The 20,195-nt window shown below is 40.4% G+C and overlaps 1 protein-coding gene across 1 annotated transcript in view; it reads left to right on the top strand.

Annotated features, from left to right (window-relative positions):
• rasgrf1 (Ras protein specific guanine nucleotide releasing factor 1) overlaps positions 1-18,338 on the top strand; it is a gene marked incomplete at both ends in the record, with an annotated part of 19,372 nt that extends 1,034 nt beyond the window's left edge. Inside the window, 26 exons of the mRNA XM_083917173.1 lie at positions 3,117-3,223; positions 3,610-3,757; positions 5,346-5,438; positions 5,525-5,778; positions 7,198-7,277; positions 7,363-7,556; positions 8,664-8,773; positions 9,257-9,375; positions 10,112-10,272; positions 10,751-10,814; positions 11,258-11,400; positions 11,535-11,617; positions 11,729-11,977; positions 13,150-13,520; positions 13,618-13,737; positions 14,680-14,853; positions 15,019-15,125; positions 15,743-15,855; positions 15,947-16,007; positions 16,203-16,306; positions 16,396-16,480; positions 16,596-16,793; positions 16,887-16,966; positions 17,062-17,179; positions 17,275-17,343; positions 18,246-18,338. Coding sequence (XP_083773299.1) covers positions 3,117-3,223; positions 3,610-3,757; positions 5,346-5,438; positions 5,525-5,778; positions 7,198-7,277; positions 7,363-7,556; positions 8,664-8,773; positions 9,257-9,375; positions 10,112-10,272; positions 10,751-10,814; positions 11,258-11,400; positions 11,535-11,617; positions 11,729-11,977; positions 13,150-13,520; positions 13,618-13,737; positions 14,680-14,853; positions 15,019-15,125; positions 15,743-15,855; positions 15,947-16,007; positions 16,203-16,306; positions 16,396-16,480; positions 16,596-16,793; positions 16,887-16,966; positions 17,062-17,179; positions 17,275-17,343; positions 18,246-18,338 — 3,498 coding nt within the window. The remainder of the gene's footprint in view (positions 1-3,116; positions 3,224-3,609; positions 3,758-5,345; positions 5,439-5,524; positions 5,779-7,197; positions 7,278-7,362; positions 7,557-8,663; positions 8,774-9,256; positions 9,376-10,111; positions 10,273-10,750; positions 10,815-11,257; positions 11,401-11,534; positions 11,618-11,728; positions 11,978-13,149; positions 13,521-13,617; positions 13,738-14,679; positions 14,854-15,018; positions 15,126-15,742; positions 15,856-15,946; positions 16,008-16,202; positions 16,307-16,395; positions 16,481-16,595; positions 16,794-16,886; positions 16,967-17,061; positions 17,180-17,274; positions 17,344-18,245) is intronic.
• Between the last annotated feature and the right edge of the window lie 1,857 nt (positions 18,339-20,195).

Consider the following 20,195-nt stretch of genomic DNA (forward strand, 5'->3'; position numbering starts at 1 on the left):
AAAAAAAGTTGTTGCCTCAAGGTTTCCATCTTGTGGTTAAATGACGAAATTATAGCTGAAGCTGCAGAAACAGCAGGGTGCCAGTGATCAGTCAGCTCTGTTCTAGATGACCTGAATGAAGTGATTCAGTCTAATACTGGAATTTATCATTTGCTCTATAGATAGTAATGTTTTATCTTTTCATTAGTGGTTTATCTTCAATAAAGACTCTATCAAACACTGTTATAGTGCTTTAAAGACTACATGTAGCTGGATACATTAAAATTAAATCTTCAAATGAAGAATCCACTCCACCATAAAAGATCTCATCTGCCTGCTTCTTAACTCAACAAAAAATGACAGTGAGAAGTAGAAAGGTTGACAGGTCTGTTGACATTGTTATTGTGAATTAACAGTCGAGGAACATAATGCTTCACCGCCACTGCCTCCCTCTCCAGGCACTGTGCCTGACTCTGTCAGTAGGGCTGCAATCCAAAGTGAGTCCAAGCTCTTCCTGTGAACAGCTGCCTTTGTGCTGACGAGGCAGAATGCAACACTGGCTAATGTTGTGCTCTCACAGTTGCTTTAAAGGAACCCAAAAAAATCTCCCTGAAAGAATTTGGATTATTTATCATCTTTATCAAAAATTAAAGTGCCGTTTCCTCTGCATTGTGTTGTTTATGAATATGATGATGCTGAGAAAAGCCTGATCCATATGAGAGTTAGATGCTAGATTCACCTTGTTTGGTTTGCAGAGAGTGAAAGCACTGAGAGGTGCACAAATAACGAATGACTAATGTGACTAATGTGACTAATGTGTCTAAGGTGACTAATGTGACTGATATGACGGTCTGCAGAAGAGTTACCGCTTATTGTAAACAAACAAACATCCTTAACAAGGACAAATAACAGTAAGAGAATATCGCCTCTATCTCCCATCCCCACCTGGATTTATGGGTTTCGTGCAAACGTTTTAGCAATCCACCATAATCCCTACATTATATTTATCCTCAAATGCAGTTAGTGTGAAAATGATAATGCGTTTGAGCCCGGGGTTTCTATGGCAACATTTATTTGCATCCTAAAGAATGATGCAGTTGGAAGAGGCGGGTTAACTGTAAGGAGAGAAGCAGTGTGTCGCATCTCTTCTTTTAATGCGTGCGCTATCTGGGCTAAATTTGTTCCATGCAGTACCTTGGAGGGGTCAGTGTCCATTTATAGAAAACACTGCTCGCTCACACTGGGAAACAGCAGCACTTCAACCAATAACCAAGAAGCTGTGGGAGCAAGAGAGGGTTGATTTGGTAAAACTGTACTGTAAATCAAAAGATCTGACTTATATGTAACAGAAAAGTATGACATCCTGGTGATGTTGGTATAAAAAAAGGCTAACATCCAAACTAAAGCTCCTCATTAAAATGAAATTGGATGCAATATTACCGACACTTAGTTCTCCAGGGAATATACTACCATATAGATCTCATTATAGGATTCAGGAAAGTCCTTTTACTGTACTGTCAGTCAGTTGCAATTACAAGATAAAATAATTTTTCTACTCATGTCTAATTAATTGTTTACCACTCGCTCATTTCCAAAGCACAGTAAAAGAAGTGAGTGTTGCCCCCATAACAAAAGATCAGAGATTTAAGAGCAAATCACACCCATGGATTTATGTGATGCATTTGATCAATGCCGTATCCATATCATATATCCCTGTAAAGATCAGTAATGATTTTTAAAGGTGCATGACTCAGCCATAAACATAAAGCAGGAGGCAGACAGTGTGCTTAACACTGCCTCACACCAGACACTCACCGTGCTCTTAGAGAGATCATGAGGGAAAACTACAACAACATGCATGTCTCTCTGCCAGAAATAGATTTTCTTTGACGGTAGGATGAATACCTAATGAATGTGAAGATGGAAGAGCGGTCAGCCATGAATAATGATCAGTTGCAGGTTGATAGGCGCCTGTTGAACATCTGCAGGTCAAATATTAGCTGGCACAGCTGGAACAGTCCACAAGAAAGATAACATGTCACTTATGGGAGTTGTGGTATCGTTTTATTAGAGCTCACTTTCTGAGATCTTCGTAATGTTTTAAAAAGCAATACGTAGCTCTCATCATAAACATAGTATAAACTCATGAACGATTATATTTAGATTTTAAAGGAAATTTGAATAAATTAAAGTATAATTGCAGGTGATGTATTATTCTTTCCTATTTTCACAATTTGTTAGATATGTTTAGAAACCATTTGCACACTTCCAAGTAGGGTAAAACATACTCATATCCACTTTTCAAAACCACAAACATTACAAGATTTTATCTTATGGCCACGTTTGCTCCTTTTACATTAATCCAAATAGTTACTCCATTGTGTCATTTAACCAGTGATAGCAGACATGTTAAATCCTAGTGTTCCATAACGAGAAAAAGTTTTGTATAAATAAATGTATGAAATCTATATTTAAGCAGAAGTACAGTAAAAGTTTTAAACATTAGATTTAGTATCAACAGTGTGCAGAATGGCTCCTTACAGACGAGGAAATTCCAAATATGTTTTACAATTTTGAAAATCCAAAATATGACCCTGACCCATGCTTAATCTGTGAAACCTTAGTAAAGGGCTTAATGAATATAATAATTAAAAATGCTAATTCTAATGCTAATTATTATAATGCCTACAATAATAATAATAATAACAATAACAATAATAATATTTTCAGTTGACATTCAGTTGCTAGGAAACAGCTATTGCACAATTATGTAATTGGCCGTGGCTCCAGCCTCCATGTCTTCTGGCATTTCCTCCTGGGAACCAGAGACATCCCAGGAACCGAGCTGGGGGAGGTTTCCCTTCGTGTGCGCCATCAATTGCACTGGTGGGCGAGGAAGATGTGGCTTCCCCAGGCCCTGTGTGGTTTTAAATCACCCGCTTGATGTCGACAGCAGTGAGGCAGTAGAACAAACACAAAGACAAAAGCGGTGGAGAAGCTTCAGTTAATCCGCTATATAATAGATTTATCTAGAAGGTATGCAATAATGAATGCTCCTTTCCGTGTAGAACATATAATATGTCAGGTTAATGATAGTCCTGCTGTTCCTAACAAGAACTCCCTCTTGTTTGTTTCAGTACTATTTCACTGTCAACTTCACCCACGAAAACCAAAAGGCACTGGAGTTACGCACAGAAGATGTTAAGGACTGCGATGAATGGGTAGCTGCAATATCACACGCCAGGTAAAGGCACACATCAGTGAAATGTGCAGGCATGGCAATTAGAAGTTGAATTAGTCAGTAGAGGGTAAGTAATCTTTGACTGCTCAGTCTGTAGGGGATGTTGCCATGGTTTCATAAGTGGGGTTAGAATCTGAGGAATGAAAGAAAAATGCTTTGTTCACAAGAAAAACCTGATTGCTTTGATGAACTACACACACTGATGTGAATTTCATTCCTCAAGCTACTGTACAAAACTGTGTGTGTGTGTGTGTGTGTGTGTGTGTGTGTGTGTGTGTGTGTGTGTGTGTGTGTGTGTGTGTGTGTGTGTGTGTGTGTGTGTGTGTGTGTGTGTGTGTGTGTGTGTGTGTGTGTGTGTGTGTGTGTGTGTGTGTGTGTGTGTGTTACAGTTACAGAAACTTGGCCAACGAGCATGAGACTCTCATGCAGAAGTATCTTCATCTGCTTCAGATTGTGGAGACGGAGAAAACAGTTGCTAAGCAACTTCGACAACAGATAGAAGATGGGGAAATAGAGATTGAAAGGCTTAAGTCAGAGGTAATACTCACTGTGATGTCTTTAATGTACGCTGAGGAGTAGGGATGTAAACAAATACAAATACATTATTCGCAAATGGACATATACAAATAGCAATCAAATAATTGCAGTAATATTTGCGCTGTCTGACACAATTTGTAACAAACGTCATAGCTCCTCCTCTCAGAGTCATGCCTCAGTCAGATCTGAGCACCTTGCTACAATCAGCTGAATTCACTCTTTACAACAGTGTCCAGATCACTGGTGTGCATTAAGGATAAACGTCCATAAATCAGTTTAGATGTCATAGAAAAAAAGTGCTATTTATAACTTCAGTTACTGGCTCATAAGTATCATAACAATCCAGGTTGTTCTCTTTTTGTTTGATTGTCCTTATCAGATTTGTTGTGCAGTTTAGTTTTTTTTTTCATCAAGGACACTTTCAATCAACTTTATTTTCATACTAACTTCCACCTGGACAATTAATAATTACACATATTTTATGTACATTCTATGTAAAAAAAAAAAAAAAAAGCATATATTCCTATTATTCAATGCATAACATATTAAGTACTTTGTATATTTTGTTGGCAGTTAAACTAATGTATATACATATAGGAGTATACAGTAAATGGCAGTAGAAAACAATTTAATACTATAGTATAGTATAGATTTAAAAACACATATCTTGGTAAACTAAACAGATACAGGTAGTTCTGCATTACATTCCTGCTCAGGGGTATATTCTGGGCTATTTTGGCTGAACTGGGTCTTCGGTTGGCAAACCTTTTATTGTTAAAATATCCAAGATCCTCTCTGAGAGAATCACAGTAATGAAGTATTACAGGATTTTCCATCTATAGACACATGTGGCAGCCACACACAGCAGCAGCAAGACCTGCTGTAAATAGGTTTTGTAAACTGTCACAATAATACTATATTAGCCAGCACAACAGCTAACAGCTGAACCGATTGGGAAAGGAAAGATTACGCTGATTATGATTGTTTGTCTTATATGTGTATAAAGTAGTGTTAGAGGACAGAAATGGAAGCACTGCTCCGTCACAGAGAGACGTGTTCAGGCCAACCCTACTCCACTTTGCATCTCCTCTCAGAAACAATGCCTCCAATAGGGCTGCGTTCCCGGCTGTATTCTTCAGATCAAATAGTCATTTTACTTTAATGTGCAAATGTGATGCTTGAAATCAAATTATGTGCTGAATATGCATGAACACAGCATTATATTGCTTCTCTTCTATGAAATGCAATGACAATTAACTCTCTCGCCGTCTACAAAGTAAATGGAGACACTTAGCTTCAAACAGTTCGATGTCTGTCTTTTTTTCTTTGTCAGCAGTCTGTTTACTTCATGTCAACATGTAGGGCAGTTTGGTACATATAACATTAAATGACCAATTGTAAATAAATATTGATGCAGAGGTACCAGCCAAGTGAACACAGCTAGTTTAGTCAGGCTAATGTTGACAGTGCTCACAGGTCTTGTCCTATTGACTCAGTCATTTTGTTTACACGCTGTTACAGTAAGTGAGGAGAACAGACGTGTGTGAGTGGGAATGATTGGTCTTTCTTGTGGTTGCCTCTGCGGCAGATCTCTGGGCTGCTCAAAGACAACGAGAAGATTCATGCCAGCCCTGCAGCCGCCCCAAGTGATGACGACTCAGAAATCAAGAAAATCAAAAAAGTAAAGCACATGATTTTAAACCTGCTGCAAAATGTCAAGAGTATATTAGAGTACTGAGAAACTAACTACTGCCTTTAAAATTTCAGGTCCAGAGTTTCTTGCGAGGCTGGATCTGTAGGAGGAAGTGGAAAACAATCATACAGGATTACATCCGCTCACCTCATGCAGAGAGCATGAGGAAGAGGAACCAGGTGGTGTTCAGCATGTTGGACTCGGAGGCCGAGTACGTCCAGCAGCTTCACATCCTGGTGAACAACTTCCTGAGGCCACTCCGCATGGCAGCCAGCTCCAAGAAACCACCCATTACCCACGATGATGTCAGCAGCATATTCCTCAATAGGTTGGATCCTCTCGTCCCACAAAACATTCCCATTAATAGTCATCTTAAAGGTACCATTGCTTCATAGTGCTAGTAGTGTTTTTTTCAACGCTATTAGCACTATGGAGTAATGTTATGTGCAGTTGCTCAATTTGATTATAGCTCATGCACATGCACTATTCCACTGATCACCAGTTTGTAGCGGTAAAGGGTCAAGAAATGTGACAATGTGCCAACAAAAGGCAAGCAAATATGATGGCTAGCTAACAAAATGGATGTAAGCAATGCAGATTTAGGATTATTTTTGGTTTTTCATGCCTTTTATTTGAGATGCAGCAGAATATTGACACGAAAGAGCAGGGAAGAGTTGAACCCCTGCCACTGCGGTGAGGACTTAGCCTCTTTATATGGGGTGTCGGCTCTACCAGCTACTGGGTGCTCCAACAATGCAGGTTTAGAAATACTTCACGCTTTGCAATTGATTAATGAGGAAAAAACCCATTCAAACAGGACCTCAATGATACATATGCTGCATTTATGCGTGCTGGAAGCAGGAAAGCAGCATTTAAAGGTTATATGGCCTAGTGAAGTCTACTCAGGGTCATCCCTGTGTGCCCAGGGTCCTATGTCTCCCGTTATAAACTAACATTGTAAAAGTTTGGTTGCTTTGCTCAAATTGCAAAAGTACAAAGGTATATGGTCATTTCAAATACAGCTTGAATGGTGAAAACCTGTTCAGCCACTGTTGAAATATCAATGTCTAAAGTCAAAGTGCCCAAAAATTTGACTGTGTGTAGGTTTCAAGGAGTATATCATCAGTGGGCTATAAGCTGTAGGTGGGTGGTTTCGACATATTGACCCATGGACACATGCATTGAACATTTGACCTAGGGAAAACATTGCTGAGAACATAAAACCCTTTGAAATGCCTCCTTAATGAGTCATATTAAGAGAATATTGAGCGCAGGAACATAGGACCCTTGGAACATACTAGATTCACTCTTGTGTATTCTATTTCAACCTCAATATAATATAGTATATAATATATAATATATAAACAAAATTCCTATGAATAAAGATCAGTTATGAAGTTGTCAGAAAGCTATACACGATCTATTGTATCGTCTAGATGGACTGCGATTATCTTATATTAAGTTTGAGGTTCCAGATGGAGTTTTGTGTCCCTTCAGAAAATCTGGACACACAGGTAGTACACTAAAGACAGTAATCTGCATGCACCCTCATTGGCCTATTCAAAATCCTCCCACACACTCATCCAAGCACGTTCATGCTCAAAACCTGCACACCCATGCTCTTGTACACATTGTCTGGTGTTAGGGCTTTCCTTTACCACAACTACATTGGATGTTGGCAGAATTATGAAATCTGCATTTGTTTGAGAAGATAATCATTTTTTTCTTTCTTTTTCTTTTTTTCCAGTGAAACTATCATGTTTCTACATCAGATATTTTACCAAGGTCTTAAAGCCAGAATAGCGAGCTGGCCAACATTAGTGCTGGGTAAGAATCATTTCATTTTCAGGACTTTTACTTCATAATGTGACCATTGCAGAGTTACAGAATCTTGGTATTGATCTCTCTATAGCCGACCTATTCGACATCCTGCTGCCAATGCTGAACATCTACCAGGAGTTTGTGAGGAACCACCAGTACAGCCTGCAGATCCTGGCTCACTGCAAGCAGAACCGAGACTTTGACAAGCTGCTGAAGCAGTACGAGGCCAAGCCTGACTGTGAGGAGAGGACTCTGGAGACTTTCCTCACCTACCCCATGTTCCAGGTGAGGTCATTTGTCTTACTGATATATACAAGAAATAAAGGCAGACCCATTTATTTGCTGTAGAGCTGCAGCCTGGAAACATGTTTTGTTCTCACAGCCATTCTTGGCTGGTCTTCTCTCCATATAAAAATATACCCTTGAGCCAAATATGTCACCAACTACATGGTTATTAGTTGGCTATAGCTAAGTCAATGAAACCCAGTTATAACTGTGTGTAAAGCAGTCGGATGCTTTGTTTTCTGGATATTCATAGTTGGATGTCTTTGATCCCAAAGTGTAAACAAAAGTCACCAACATGCAAAACGTATAACTCATATAATCTTGAATATTGTTTATAGCATAGGCTAACTGCAATTTATATTGTCACTAGTTTTAGTTGAGAAGTCGGTCATTGTATTGTGCTCTCTTCTAATGAATCTTACAATTATCGCTTTTGACTATAAGGCGTTTGACTTTCACTTTAACTCCTAATTGCCACTTTTACAGTACATGTTGTTATGACCTGCTGTAAACATGTTAAACCTGACACCAAAATGGCAAATACCATATAGGATTTCTGTAAATAATAATTGTAACCAAATTTGGCCGATTCCCACTTTAACCCAAGCCATATTTTCAGTCATGTTTTCTGGCCTCTATTCTGGCCATCATGGCTCAGTCGGGACTTGGCTTCGAAGACCCGCCTCCTTCTTTAGCACTCATTGGCTCTCTGAACAATGTCCCATAATGTAGCACCACTGATCAAGAACAGGAACAGCAGGCATTTGTCTGCTTTTGCTCAGAATATCCCTGTAGTGTTTTTCATGTCTAAAAAAAGCGGTTGTTTTTTTGAGCTCAGGCTTTAATACTGGCTTCTATCTGGCAAGGCACGCAGTTTCCCGACAGTTCACTCTGCTGGGGCCTACTGCAGGCTGTGCTATGTTGATAATTTTGCTGATGACTGTAGATTGTGCTCTCCACTGATCTACTTCTCATTAGTGTACGTGCATGTTGGCATGTGTATATTCCCATGTGTCCATCTTTGTGTTGCTGTTACATTTATGCCTGCATGTAAGCTCTTATAACTGACTGTGACCACCCTGTTGTCTTGCTTTTCGGTCTCTGTAGATTCCCCGCTACATTCTTACACTCCACGAACTTCTGGCCCACACACCTCATGAACATGTAGAGAGAAACAGTCTGGACTACGCCAAATCTAAGCTAGAGGAGCTTTCCAGGTACTTTCCTATCATAAAGTTAAAGTCAAGACTTGCATGACGGAGCAACATAAAGCCATGTCCTTCCACCAAAAAATGAATGTTATGTCCTACATTTTTACACATTTACAAATAATTGAACAAATTACGATGAAATTGTTCATGTTTCTATAATAATGGTAGTTTAAAAAAACATAAACATTTTAGGAAATATTTACTGTGTATAGAAATGTTGAGCCATGCAGTCTGCAGGGCAAACTGTAAGTAGCCTATGAGATGAAATTCACAGCAAGGAAAGTATGAAAAGTAATCGCCTGTAAATGTATGACTTCATTCACTTTATTGTAGACTATTGATCTCATTAGAAATTTGGCATATGGACAGTCACTGTTTAAAGAGATCAAACTGAAAAGATAAAAGTGTTTGTGTTTGGGGGGGTGCATTTACAGAAAGACCTCTTGTGTTTCTTGTGTTCTTGAATGATAAAATGTCAATTTTTCATAGAATCATGCATGACGAAGTGAGCGAGACCGAGAACATCAGGAAGAACCTGGCAATAGAGCGCATGATCATAGAGGGCTGCGAGATTCTCCTTGACACCAGCCAGACGTTCGTAAGACAAGGTAACGCCTTAGAGTGCCGTACCTCTGATCACAGCGGAGAAACCTCCAATTCCACAGAAAAGCAGAACTGCAGGAGAGCGGGTGATTTCCGGTCCCTCCTCTGACAGGCTGATCATACACATTGAGCCCTGCATAGTAGGGGGAAATACTGAATTTGAAAGTAGAAATATCCCCTGTCTCTCTCTTTCTCTCTCTCTCTCTCTCTCTCTCTCTCTCTCTCTCTCTCTCTCTCTCTCTCTCTCTCTCTCTCTCTCTCTCTCTCTCTCTCTCTCTCTCTTTCTCTTTCTCTCTCCTCCTCTCTCTCTCTCTCTCTCTCTCTCCTCTCTCTCTCTCTCTCTCTCTCTCTCTCCCTCTCTCTCTCTCTGGGGAACAGCCTGTACTCTTTGTGAGGAGAGTCTTTAATTTCCAAGTGTAATTAGACCATTCTGAGGCAAACTGATGATGAATCTGGGACTGTAAATGTCACACATCCCCAACAGGCCTTGATGGACGAGGAGAAATGGTAGATTATTTAATCCTTAGTATCTCATGTGGCTCTACGTGTATTCATATGTTGAGGAAGGCAAGAAAAGCAAATTGATTTTGATTCTTTCTTTTATTTAGTTTATCCAACCCCCTGCTCCTTTTTTTGCTAAATGTTTCCCAATGTCCTCGCCTCTTTTTCACTTATACAGTACGTGTATCTTTCTCTTCCTCATTCCTCCATCTATTTGCACACTTTTATTCCCACATATAGGGTCTCTCATCCAGGTGCCGATGAGCGAGAAGGGCAAGATCACCCGTGGGCGTCTGGGCTCTCTGTCTCTAAAGAAGGAGGGGGAGAGGCAGTGCTTTCTCTTCTCAAAGCATTTAATCATCTGCACCAGGGGTTCTGGGGGAAAGCTTCATCTCACTAAGGTGGGCCTGCGCTGCTGAGCTAGCAGTGGAGCTGCTCCATCTTTCAAACCACAATCTTATGGCACCACACACAAAAAACAAACAAACACAGCACACCTGAATCTTTGAGCTGAATTGAACAGATTAATTGACTGGAGATGAAAGCTACAGGATTAGCGATGTTGTGGCTTTTATCAGTGGCAATGACCGCTGGAGCTACAGTACACATGCTCATACAAGCCTTTGATGTGTGTAATGGAGTGGTGGTGTATTATTACTCCACATTACTCAACATTACAAAGAGCGATTGATGTTTGGGTTCTAAGATAAGACCAGAAAGCTTTCGATTGAAGGCGTTACATATACATATACATAAACCTGCAATAACTCATCTCTTTTTTTTCAACTGATGAACCTTCAGATTAAGTGTAAATGTATGGTAGATGCAAGTTTACACGACGAGTGAAGGAACTAAATGTATATTGTATGTTGTTTCCAGAATGGAGTAGTCTCTCTTATAGACTGCACTCTTCTGGAGGACCCTGAGGGGACAGATGATGAGTGTAAGTGTTTTATTCATATAGAAGCTTACACAGATATGCATCATATGTACCATATGTGCTCGTATATATATTGTATGATTACTAGAGTTTGCCCAAATTTATTACAGTAATATTTCATAATTCATATTCAAAATAGTTAAAAAAAGTGTTCCCTGGGCTGGCGGTGCCACTAAGTAATACACACTCAAAATAAATAACTGTGTAATGATGACTGATTACGCCATTTTAAGCCAAATGTTGATCTTTTTTTGTTTATTACAAACACTTGAAATGTATGCCTTTGAGAGAGAGGGAAAGAGCGAGAGAAAGAGAGAGAGAGGGAGAGAGAGAGAGAGAGAGAGAGAGAGAGAGAGAGAGAGAGAGGGGGAGAGAGAAAGAGAAAAAAAGAGAGAGAGAGAGAGAGAGAGAGAGAGAAAATGACATCCTTTGTGTTTGCCTCAAAGCCAAGTCGGACAAGAGCGGCCAGGACATGGAGCACCTGGACTTCAAGATTGTCGTCGAGCCAAAGGACAGCCAGTCATTCACAGTCATTCTGGTGGCCTCCTCAAGGCAGGAGAAGTCTGCATGGACCAGTGACATCAGCCAGGCACGTCAACACTCATCACAGTCTCCAGGAGTTAGACGGAAAGCCGAGGATGTCGGCAGAAAGCCTGCACGTTACAGAAGTCACTAACATTTCCTCTGTCCTCTCTATGTACTTCTACTTCATCTGTCCCACAGTGCATAGACAACATCCGCTGCAATGGGCTGATGATGAACGCCTTCGAAGACAACTCCAAAGTCACAGTGCCACAGATGATCAAGTAAGCCTTTTTTTTGTTTGTTTTCTACATGCAACTCTTTGCAGCTTCTTCTCTTTCCCCATCGTTCATTTTTTTTAATTTCCTTTGTTTTTTTTTGTTTTTTCTGAGCAGGTCAGATTCAAGTCTGTACTGCGATGACGTTGACATCCGCTTCAGCAAGATGATGAACTCCTGCAAAGTGCTGCAGATCCGCTATGCCAGCGTCGAGCGCCTGCTGGAGAGACTGACCGACCTCCGTTTCCTCTCCATCGACTTCCTCAACACCTTCCTGCACTCCTATCGCGTGTTTACTACCGCTGATGTGGTGCTAGACAAGCTCATCACCATCTACAAGAAGCCCATCAGTGCCATCCCTGCTCGGTGAGTCACATTACATGTGGGCAGATTTGAATGTTGCAAGGTTGTTAACGCCATTAACAATAGAAAAACAAGTCTTATTTGATATGTTTGGCATCCTTTCAGACTTTACAATGCTGCATAAAGATGAGATTTATAATGATATGAAGCGTTGTTGTACTCTCATTATTGCAGGCATGTGCAGTAGAAGTCAAGGAGCTTGCAGGCTGAACTTTTAGGTATACAGTAACTGCAGCCATAATAAACTGTTTTTATTGCTGGAGGTTTTTAATTTATTTATTTATTTATTTAGACTACAAGGTTGCACATATAAATTTAGTCCAGCTGGTGTTCCCTACATGTGACAGAATTAGTGCACACATACTGTATATGAGACTGGAACTGGTTAAGTTCACTGATCTTTGAAGGTTTGTGTGTGCATTTGGGAAGTTTGTTTTGTCGGTTAATGTGAGCACAGAGAAGCAACAGATGGAGCAGTAGAAGAAGACAGGCTCTAGGACGCTTCAGTATCACAGAGTGTGTGTGTTTGTGTGCAAATTTATATGTGTGTTCCATGGTCGAAGGCAGTAATTGGGTCCAGTCTCTCCTGCCTGCCTGGGAGTGCCTCAACTGGGCTCTGTCGCTCTATGGCAACCAACCTCAGTGCTGCAGGACCCCACCCTCCCCTCCCTCGCTCTCTCCTTGTCTGCAAAAGATCCATAGTGTGAAATATTGACGGAGTGTTGCAGTGGGGCTAACTCACCGCTCAGCAGGCCTAGAGCAGAGGCCCCACTGTGGGGTTCAGATCACGGGGAGCTCCTCATGCCCACGCCCTGCAGCATGCTCTCCCGTGGTGCTTGTCATGTCACTGTGAGACACCTACACTTTGCTGCTTGTGTCAGCAGTGGCCATGCGCACTATCACTCGCTGTGCTATTTATGGGAACCTGTGAGGTCGCCAGGAGGGTGGCAGGGAGTGGGAGAGGTTTTCTGCAACACTGCAGCTTGTATCCTGCTCAATAACAACGAGAGGCGGCTGCAAAGAGACTTCTGGTTGCTGGGCTGACTTGGTTTGCATAAATTATTGAAGAGGTGTTGTGTATTTAGCTAAGCTCTTAAAAGAGGATAGTTACCAAATATCAAAGAAGCATATTCTTTTGTCCTAAATTCTAATGCATTTATCCTCCCTTGATGCAGGTCCCTGGAGTTATTCTTTGCCAGCAGTCAGAACAGTAAACTCCTGTATGGGGAGCCTCCCAGCTCCCCCAGGGCCAGCAGGAAGTTCTCCTCCCCACCTCCTCTCGCTATCGCCAAGAACTCATCCCCAAACCGCCGGCGCAAGCTCTCCCTCAACATCCCCATCATCACTGGGGGCAAGGCTCTTGACCTGGCTGCCCTAAGCTGCTCCTCAAACGGCTATGCAAGCATGTACTCATCCATGTCTCCGTTCAGCAAGACCACCTTGGACATCAACAAACTGTACGTGTCCAGCCCTGTTTCGAGCAAAATCCCTGATGAGGGAGAGGACAAAAAGGACAAGGTGGAGGATATCTCAGTGAGCAAACAAGGTATGTCATCAAGAACAAAGCATCTGCAAATTATTTTTGATTTTGATTTGCAGAAATGGTATATTTTATTGATCTGTGTCTTTGCATTATGATACAGATCTCTCTGTACGAGAAGAAAGTGACAATGATCCAAACCAGAGTGATGATGCGGACCCAGAAGCATCTCCCACCAAGTCACCAACCACCCCAAAAAACATTAAATGCAAAAACTCCTCAGGTACATCGAGTCCCAAACATGTGCAGTGACATATTCACAACTCAACACTAACATGCCACACCAATCCAATGCACCAGCCAGTTCCACATCCATTTGAGCCCTCTTCACTATATTGTTTGACCACAGTAACAGACTACATCATAAAAAACTAGGCTTGTAGCTGAAAAAATTAGGTTTGAAAAAAGGCCATGATTTATTGTCTGTAGATTGGGGATTAATTGTTTTATAGAAATTAAAGCTCTCACTTTGTGATGGTCAATTTGTTACTATCAACCTGCCACTGTGAAGCATAATTCATATAAAATGTAAATTGTTTGATAGTAATGATCATATGGGAAGAGCCAAGGCTTGGCTTCAGTAAGTGTAAAGGAAACTTGTGTCATAGCAACTACATCAAGAGCGTGTTTCCCTTCCGCCCCCACTAATAAGGCTGTTTCACTGGAGCCGAGATTATCTGTGCCTCCTGAATCATACGACAAAATAACACAATAGATTTTAAAAGGAATCTGTTGTGTGAGGTAAAGAATTAACTAAAAATGTGAAGCAGCAAGTGTCTCACAGGGTGTAGGGTTCTCAGCTGCTTATGATCTGTCTATGCTCCAAGGATTTAAACATAGCAGACTGCAGAGAATCTGTTGATTCCTCTGTTATGCTGATATTTGGAGGCTATATTTAGCTGCAACCATCTTGAATATCAAAGCCTCTTGTAAAGGAAAGTCTGGAGGGAAACTGTTGTGTTGGCCTGTATTGCCGCCTAGTGGACACTTATGTAACAAGCAGCAGATCATTTTGCAGTCTATACTGTAACATACATAATATTTTAATTATACTTTCCGGCACATTTTTATGTCTCTCCTCAAAGGGACTAATTTACATGTCACTCATTCAATCTCTTGAGAGTTTCCAGAGGGTTATTTTCTATTCATCTGTGCTTTCCTGTAGAGTTTTCCCTGTTTTCCTACAACAATGGCATGGTGATGTCCTCATGTCGAGAGATGGATAACAACAACCGCAGTGCCCTGTCTGCTGCCTCCGCCTTTGCTATTGCTACAGCAGGAGCCAATGAGGGCACACCTACCAAGGAAAAATATCGGCGGATGTCCCTTGCCAGTACTGGTACATGCACCTATTCACTATTCCAGTAGGGCTATAAGACTAAAACCCGTATTAGGTCAAGTGATATTAGATTTATACACTCTCCAAACTTTGTTGCTCTTTGTTGCCAGAGCTGTATCTATCATGGGTGATGAGAGCTTAATAATAAAATGTTTTTTTCTGCAGGATTCCCAACAGATCAGAGAAATGGAGACAAAGAGTTTGTAATCAGACGGGCAGCGACCAACAGAGTCCTGAATGTCCTGAGGCACTGGGTGTCCAAACACTCTCCGGTAAAACATCCCTACACAGTTCAAGGCACATTTATGGGCACAGATTATAACCTGCTTCAACAGTTCAATATTAACAGGGTTTTTTTTACATATTCATGTACTGATTCATTGGTTCTTACAGTGATTCTGTTAGTCAGCTTTTGTTGCAGTGTAACACACACTTTACACTTATTTCTGCAAAAGTCTTTATACTGTATATGGGTAACTGGAGAAACCCCCATATATTTGAACATAAAGCTTAATTTCTATCATCGAAACAGTTCAAAGTTCAAAAATATGATTGTCTTGTAGTGATTTTTTTTGACTCAGCAACTGAGCCTTAAAGTATTACGTCATTCTTTGGTTACACGTTTAATGCAAAACCCATTTTTCTCACATACACAACTGCATATCTTCCCCCTGGTTATATATTGCACAAGAGCTCTTTCTTTTCAGACTGCTGAGAGTCACCTTTTTTAGACAAGAAAACTGAGCAAAAACTGGCTACCTAAAGAGTAGGATACCTTTTAAAGTACCATCTAAAAAGCAAAGAATATCATAAGTTGTTGATTGAGGATAAAAGTAGTTATATAATCGTTTTCAGTCCACCTGTATGTGTGCTGTCTGTTCTTCTCCAGGACTTTGAAAGTAACAATGAGCTGAAAACAAAAGCTATTGCCTTCCTGGAGGAAGTGATGCATGACCCTGAGCTGTTGACCCAGGAGAGGAAAGCAGCAGCAAACATCATCAGGTACTGTTCTGTTAATTAAACGCAACATTTTAAAATGTCTATTATACTGCACATTTTTCCGAGCTTGACCTTCTCTTTCAATGTCTGTTAGGACTCTAACTCAGGAAGATCATGGTGACAATCAGATCACCCTTGAAGATGTGACACAACTGGTGAGTTAAGTTAATAAATGGTCAGTGTGGAGCAGTTTGAAAGCTGAAGGAGGCAAGATTATAACAGAAATATGCAAATATATCCACATGTATACAGGTCAACCAGTCTGTTCATGTTGTGTTTGACTGTACGTATCTGCAACCTTCGGCTAAGTTACCTGCTTTAATGATTTTCGGGACCTTTCTTTCTCCTAGATGGGAGAAGGGAAAGTCGAGCCCTTTGAGAGCCACTCTGCGTTGGAGATCGCAGAACAGCTCACTCAGCTGGACCACCTGGTGTTTAAGGTCATCCCATATGAGTGAGTGCCATCACATCACAGCTGTACATGACACCATGAGGGACCCACAGAGCAATTCAGTTTTCTTCTTTGTGTTAAACTGTTAACAGGGAATTCTTTGGACAAGGCTGGATGAAGAATGACAAAAATGAGAAGACACCGTACATCATGAGAACAACAAAGCACTTCAATGATGTATGATCCAATAAACAAGCCCCTTACGCAACTCATCTTCTCTAACTTTTATTGATTGTCAAATAATAATAATATTGAGTGTTAACCATTTGTTTCTCTCTCTCTCCTCTGCTAGATAAGCAACCTTATTGCCACTGAGATCCTGCGCTGTGAGGACGTGGTCACTCGAGTGGTGGTCATAGAGAAATGGGTGGCTGTAGCTGACATCTGTCGCTGTCTCCACAATTACAACGCCGTGCTCGAGATCACCTCTTCCCTCAACCGCAGCTCTGTCTTCCGCCTCAAGAAGACCTGGCTCAAGGTTTCCAAGCAGGTGTGTATCGCAATATCTACTGTTTGATAAGCGCTTTTCTTCCTAATGTGAGAAAAAATCATTAATTGTGTTCATGTTAACCTTTTCTTCTAGACAAAAGCATTGATTGACAAGCTGCAGAAGCTTGTCTCATCAGAGGGCCGGTTCAAAAACCTGAGAGAGGCTTTGAAGAAGTGAGTTCAGTTCAAGGACATAGTTTTGTACTGGATCAATAAGGCAAACATGAAGTATAGTACAAGTGGATGATGTGTGTTTTTTTTCCCACCAGCTGTGATCCTCCCTGTGTACCCTATCTGGGGATGTACCTCACGGACCTGGCTTTTATTGAGGAGGGAACACCAAACTACACTGAAGACAACTTGGTCAACTTCTCAAAGATGAGAATGGTGAGGTGTCTGCTGTCCTTTCACATGAAAGACTTGGTGCAAGTGTATATTTTACAGTCAGTTGAGTTGAACATCCCGTTTCTCATGTGTTTCAGATTTCTCACATCATCAGAGAAATCAGGCAGTTTCAGCAAACAGCATACAAGATTGACCTTCAACCAAAGGTAAATGAAATACCAAAACTCTAGACAAGACATGTGCCACATTTCTGGCTTGTGACACCTCAGTGCAATTGAAAAATGAAAAAATCCAGAGTACTTAAGGTTCTTTAGTGAGCTGATCACTTAAATGTGTTCTTCTGGCACTTTTAGGTACTTTTAGAGAAGAGTTCAAGTCAAGTTAATTATATTTATAAAGCCAAATTTTACAGATCACAGATTTGCTTTAAGGGGTTTTATATTCTATACGGCATATGACACCCTCAATCCAAAGCCGATCCTATCCTAGATCCACCATTAGAGTTGTATTAAATGCTTTTAAGCTCAAAGGCTCTTTATCGGGGTAGAAACAGTAAATATAATAGTATAACAGTAATATATGTTGTGGCAGTTCAAATAAAGAGTCATTATTCCTCCCTAGGCCTGAAGAAAATTAAATCAACCTCTAATTCACAAGAGAAAAAAACTGATTTTGTGTAGCAGAAATATCTGTTTATCTGCTTTTGGGTTGTAACCACTTGGTGGTGGTCCCAACAGTTAACAGGACAGGAAATCAGAAGAAAGATCATATTTATCTGTTAAATATTCTATATTTTTATTTCCTTTGTGAAATACTGTATAGTTCTTCTTCTTTAGGCCTCTAAAATATCAAAATAAAGAAAGGGGAGTAAAATGACTCATTAGTTGAACTGGTCGTAACTGATAACATAACATATGAAACTGTAGATGATGGGACAAGCATAGTCACTGCTTTATTTAATGCGGTAACAAATCAAAAAAAGTTGAGGAACAACTGAACAATATTGTCTGCCTTAGATGTTTTATATTGTTTGAAAAGTTTAAAGATTCATTTCAATGAAAGAATGTTCCTTAAACTTGTCTCTCTTTGTTTTTATTTGTTGTTCCAGGTAGCCCAGTATCTACTGGACAATAGCTTTGTTCTGGATGAAGAAAGCATGTACGAAGCCTCACTCAGAATTGAACCTAAAGTGTCCAACTGATGGGGAAGTTGATCCTCCATATTATTTTATGTGTTAATATTACACATCAGTTAACATACACACCAACTTTTGTATAGTTGTACATGTTTAACATATTTGCTCTTCTGTACAGTAGATGTTTACAGTTCTTTGATGACACAAAACCTTTCAGTGTATATCTTTTTGTTTGTTACCGTTGCCATAACGCCACCTGCTTTAAGGATTTTAAAAAACATTTTCTTTGGGGTATTTCCAGCATAATAACAGAGGTCTCTTTGGTTGCACACAACTGTGTGCTCTTTAGTGACCAATGACATTATTTTGCATCATCTCATACTATTTTGACTTTGCACTTTCTCAGCACTCGTGCTGCCGGACGTTATTCTCTTTGCTTCATCTATGACTGAGTTTCTCTGCAACCAATGTAGCATTGTAAAAATGTAACTGCATCAAATCAGGTAAAAGAGCACAGAGAATATAACTGTATTTAAAGACAGGGAACAATGATCAGAGGAGATGACAGCGAGGTACCTGAAGCATAACCGTCTCTGTGCTTCCCAAGCCAAAACAAGAGGGATTTCTTTCTTCATTTTTGCTCACTAAAGTCAGAGGTTCCCAACCGTTTTTCATAGTGACAATGTTACTGTGGACCAGCCCAATAGGACAGACTGGGGATGGAACCTAAATGGAAACAAAGCTGCTATACTGAATGAGTGGTCAATGTGATGATGATGATGATGATGATGATGATGATGATGATGGTGATGATGATGATGATGATGGTGATGATGATGATGATGATGATGATGATGATGAGGATGATGATGATGAGGATGATGAAAGGTTACCTCGCATACTCAAGACTAATTGTCTACTGTCATGCAAGCAGCTATGTGAGGTATTTCTCCAAATTTGTAGTAGCAAAAAAACTAAATTGGACAGATTTCAAAATGGAGGAAAATCAATCTACACACAAATGCGGTGATTTTGTTTCCATAGCTGTTTACTTAAAGTTCAAAAGTAACAGGACAAAATGTAAAGGTCATTGTTATGGCGCACCATCTGGCACCACACTCAACACTGCACTCCCGTGGGTCCCCAGCAATACACCCGCCAACTGGTGACCTGTTCTTGAGATATGTGAAGGACAAACATACAGACACACAGACAGAGAGTCTTTTTTTTTGTTAGATTCATCCTGAGTTGGACATATGTAACAAATTGAATTTGTAATCCAACAGTTGTAGAGGCTTTTCAATAGAAAACACAAACGTGTAAGATGGCGTTAGAGAAAAGGTCGAGGGATCACTGAAGTCAGTAAGCTTCATCCTCTGGGAGTGTGGAGGTTTGTACCAAATTTCGCTGTAAACATTTGTTGGAATATTTCCGTCTGACAGACATTGGTATTGCCATCTCTGAAGCCAGGCTGCTGGCACGGCTGGAAATCAATATATCATTGGTGAGAATGTGATGAAAAATGCAGAACAGACATTCATTAATAATTAGTAAGTGGGTTTTTTCCCCCTGCAGAGTCATACAGTTTCTTCGCTTCCCGGTAGCAAATTTTCCGAGGGTTATTAATGGTCCCCAGGGGGTTGGGAATCTCTGCTCTTAGGTTCATGTCTTCATTAACCTAAAATTGACAAAATTGTAAGTCATTTTATTTGATGTAAAGCAATACACTCTTCTTCTTAGCCTCTTGTCACACAAGGTGCCAAAACACACCTCTGTTTATTATATCTAATCACACATCTCTTTAGAATGCTGTGATTTAAGGTGAAGCTTTGATCGTCTGAATTTACAGGTAAAAACACACCAATACATTGAGTTCCACCTATCTTGAAATTTCTTGTTTTGTTGTTTTTAGTTCCGCTCATT

The sequence above is a fragment of the Echiichthys vipera genome (assembly GCF_963691815.1).
Source record: "Echiichthys vipera genome assembly, chromosome: 7".
NCBI classification, from domain to species: domain Eukaryota; kingdom Metazoa; phylum Chordata; class Actinopteri; order Perciformes; family Trachinidae; genus Echiichthys; species Echiichthys vipera.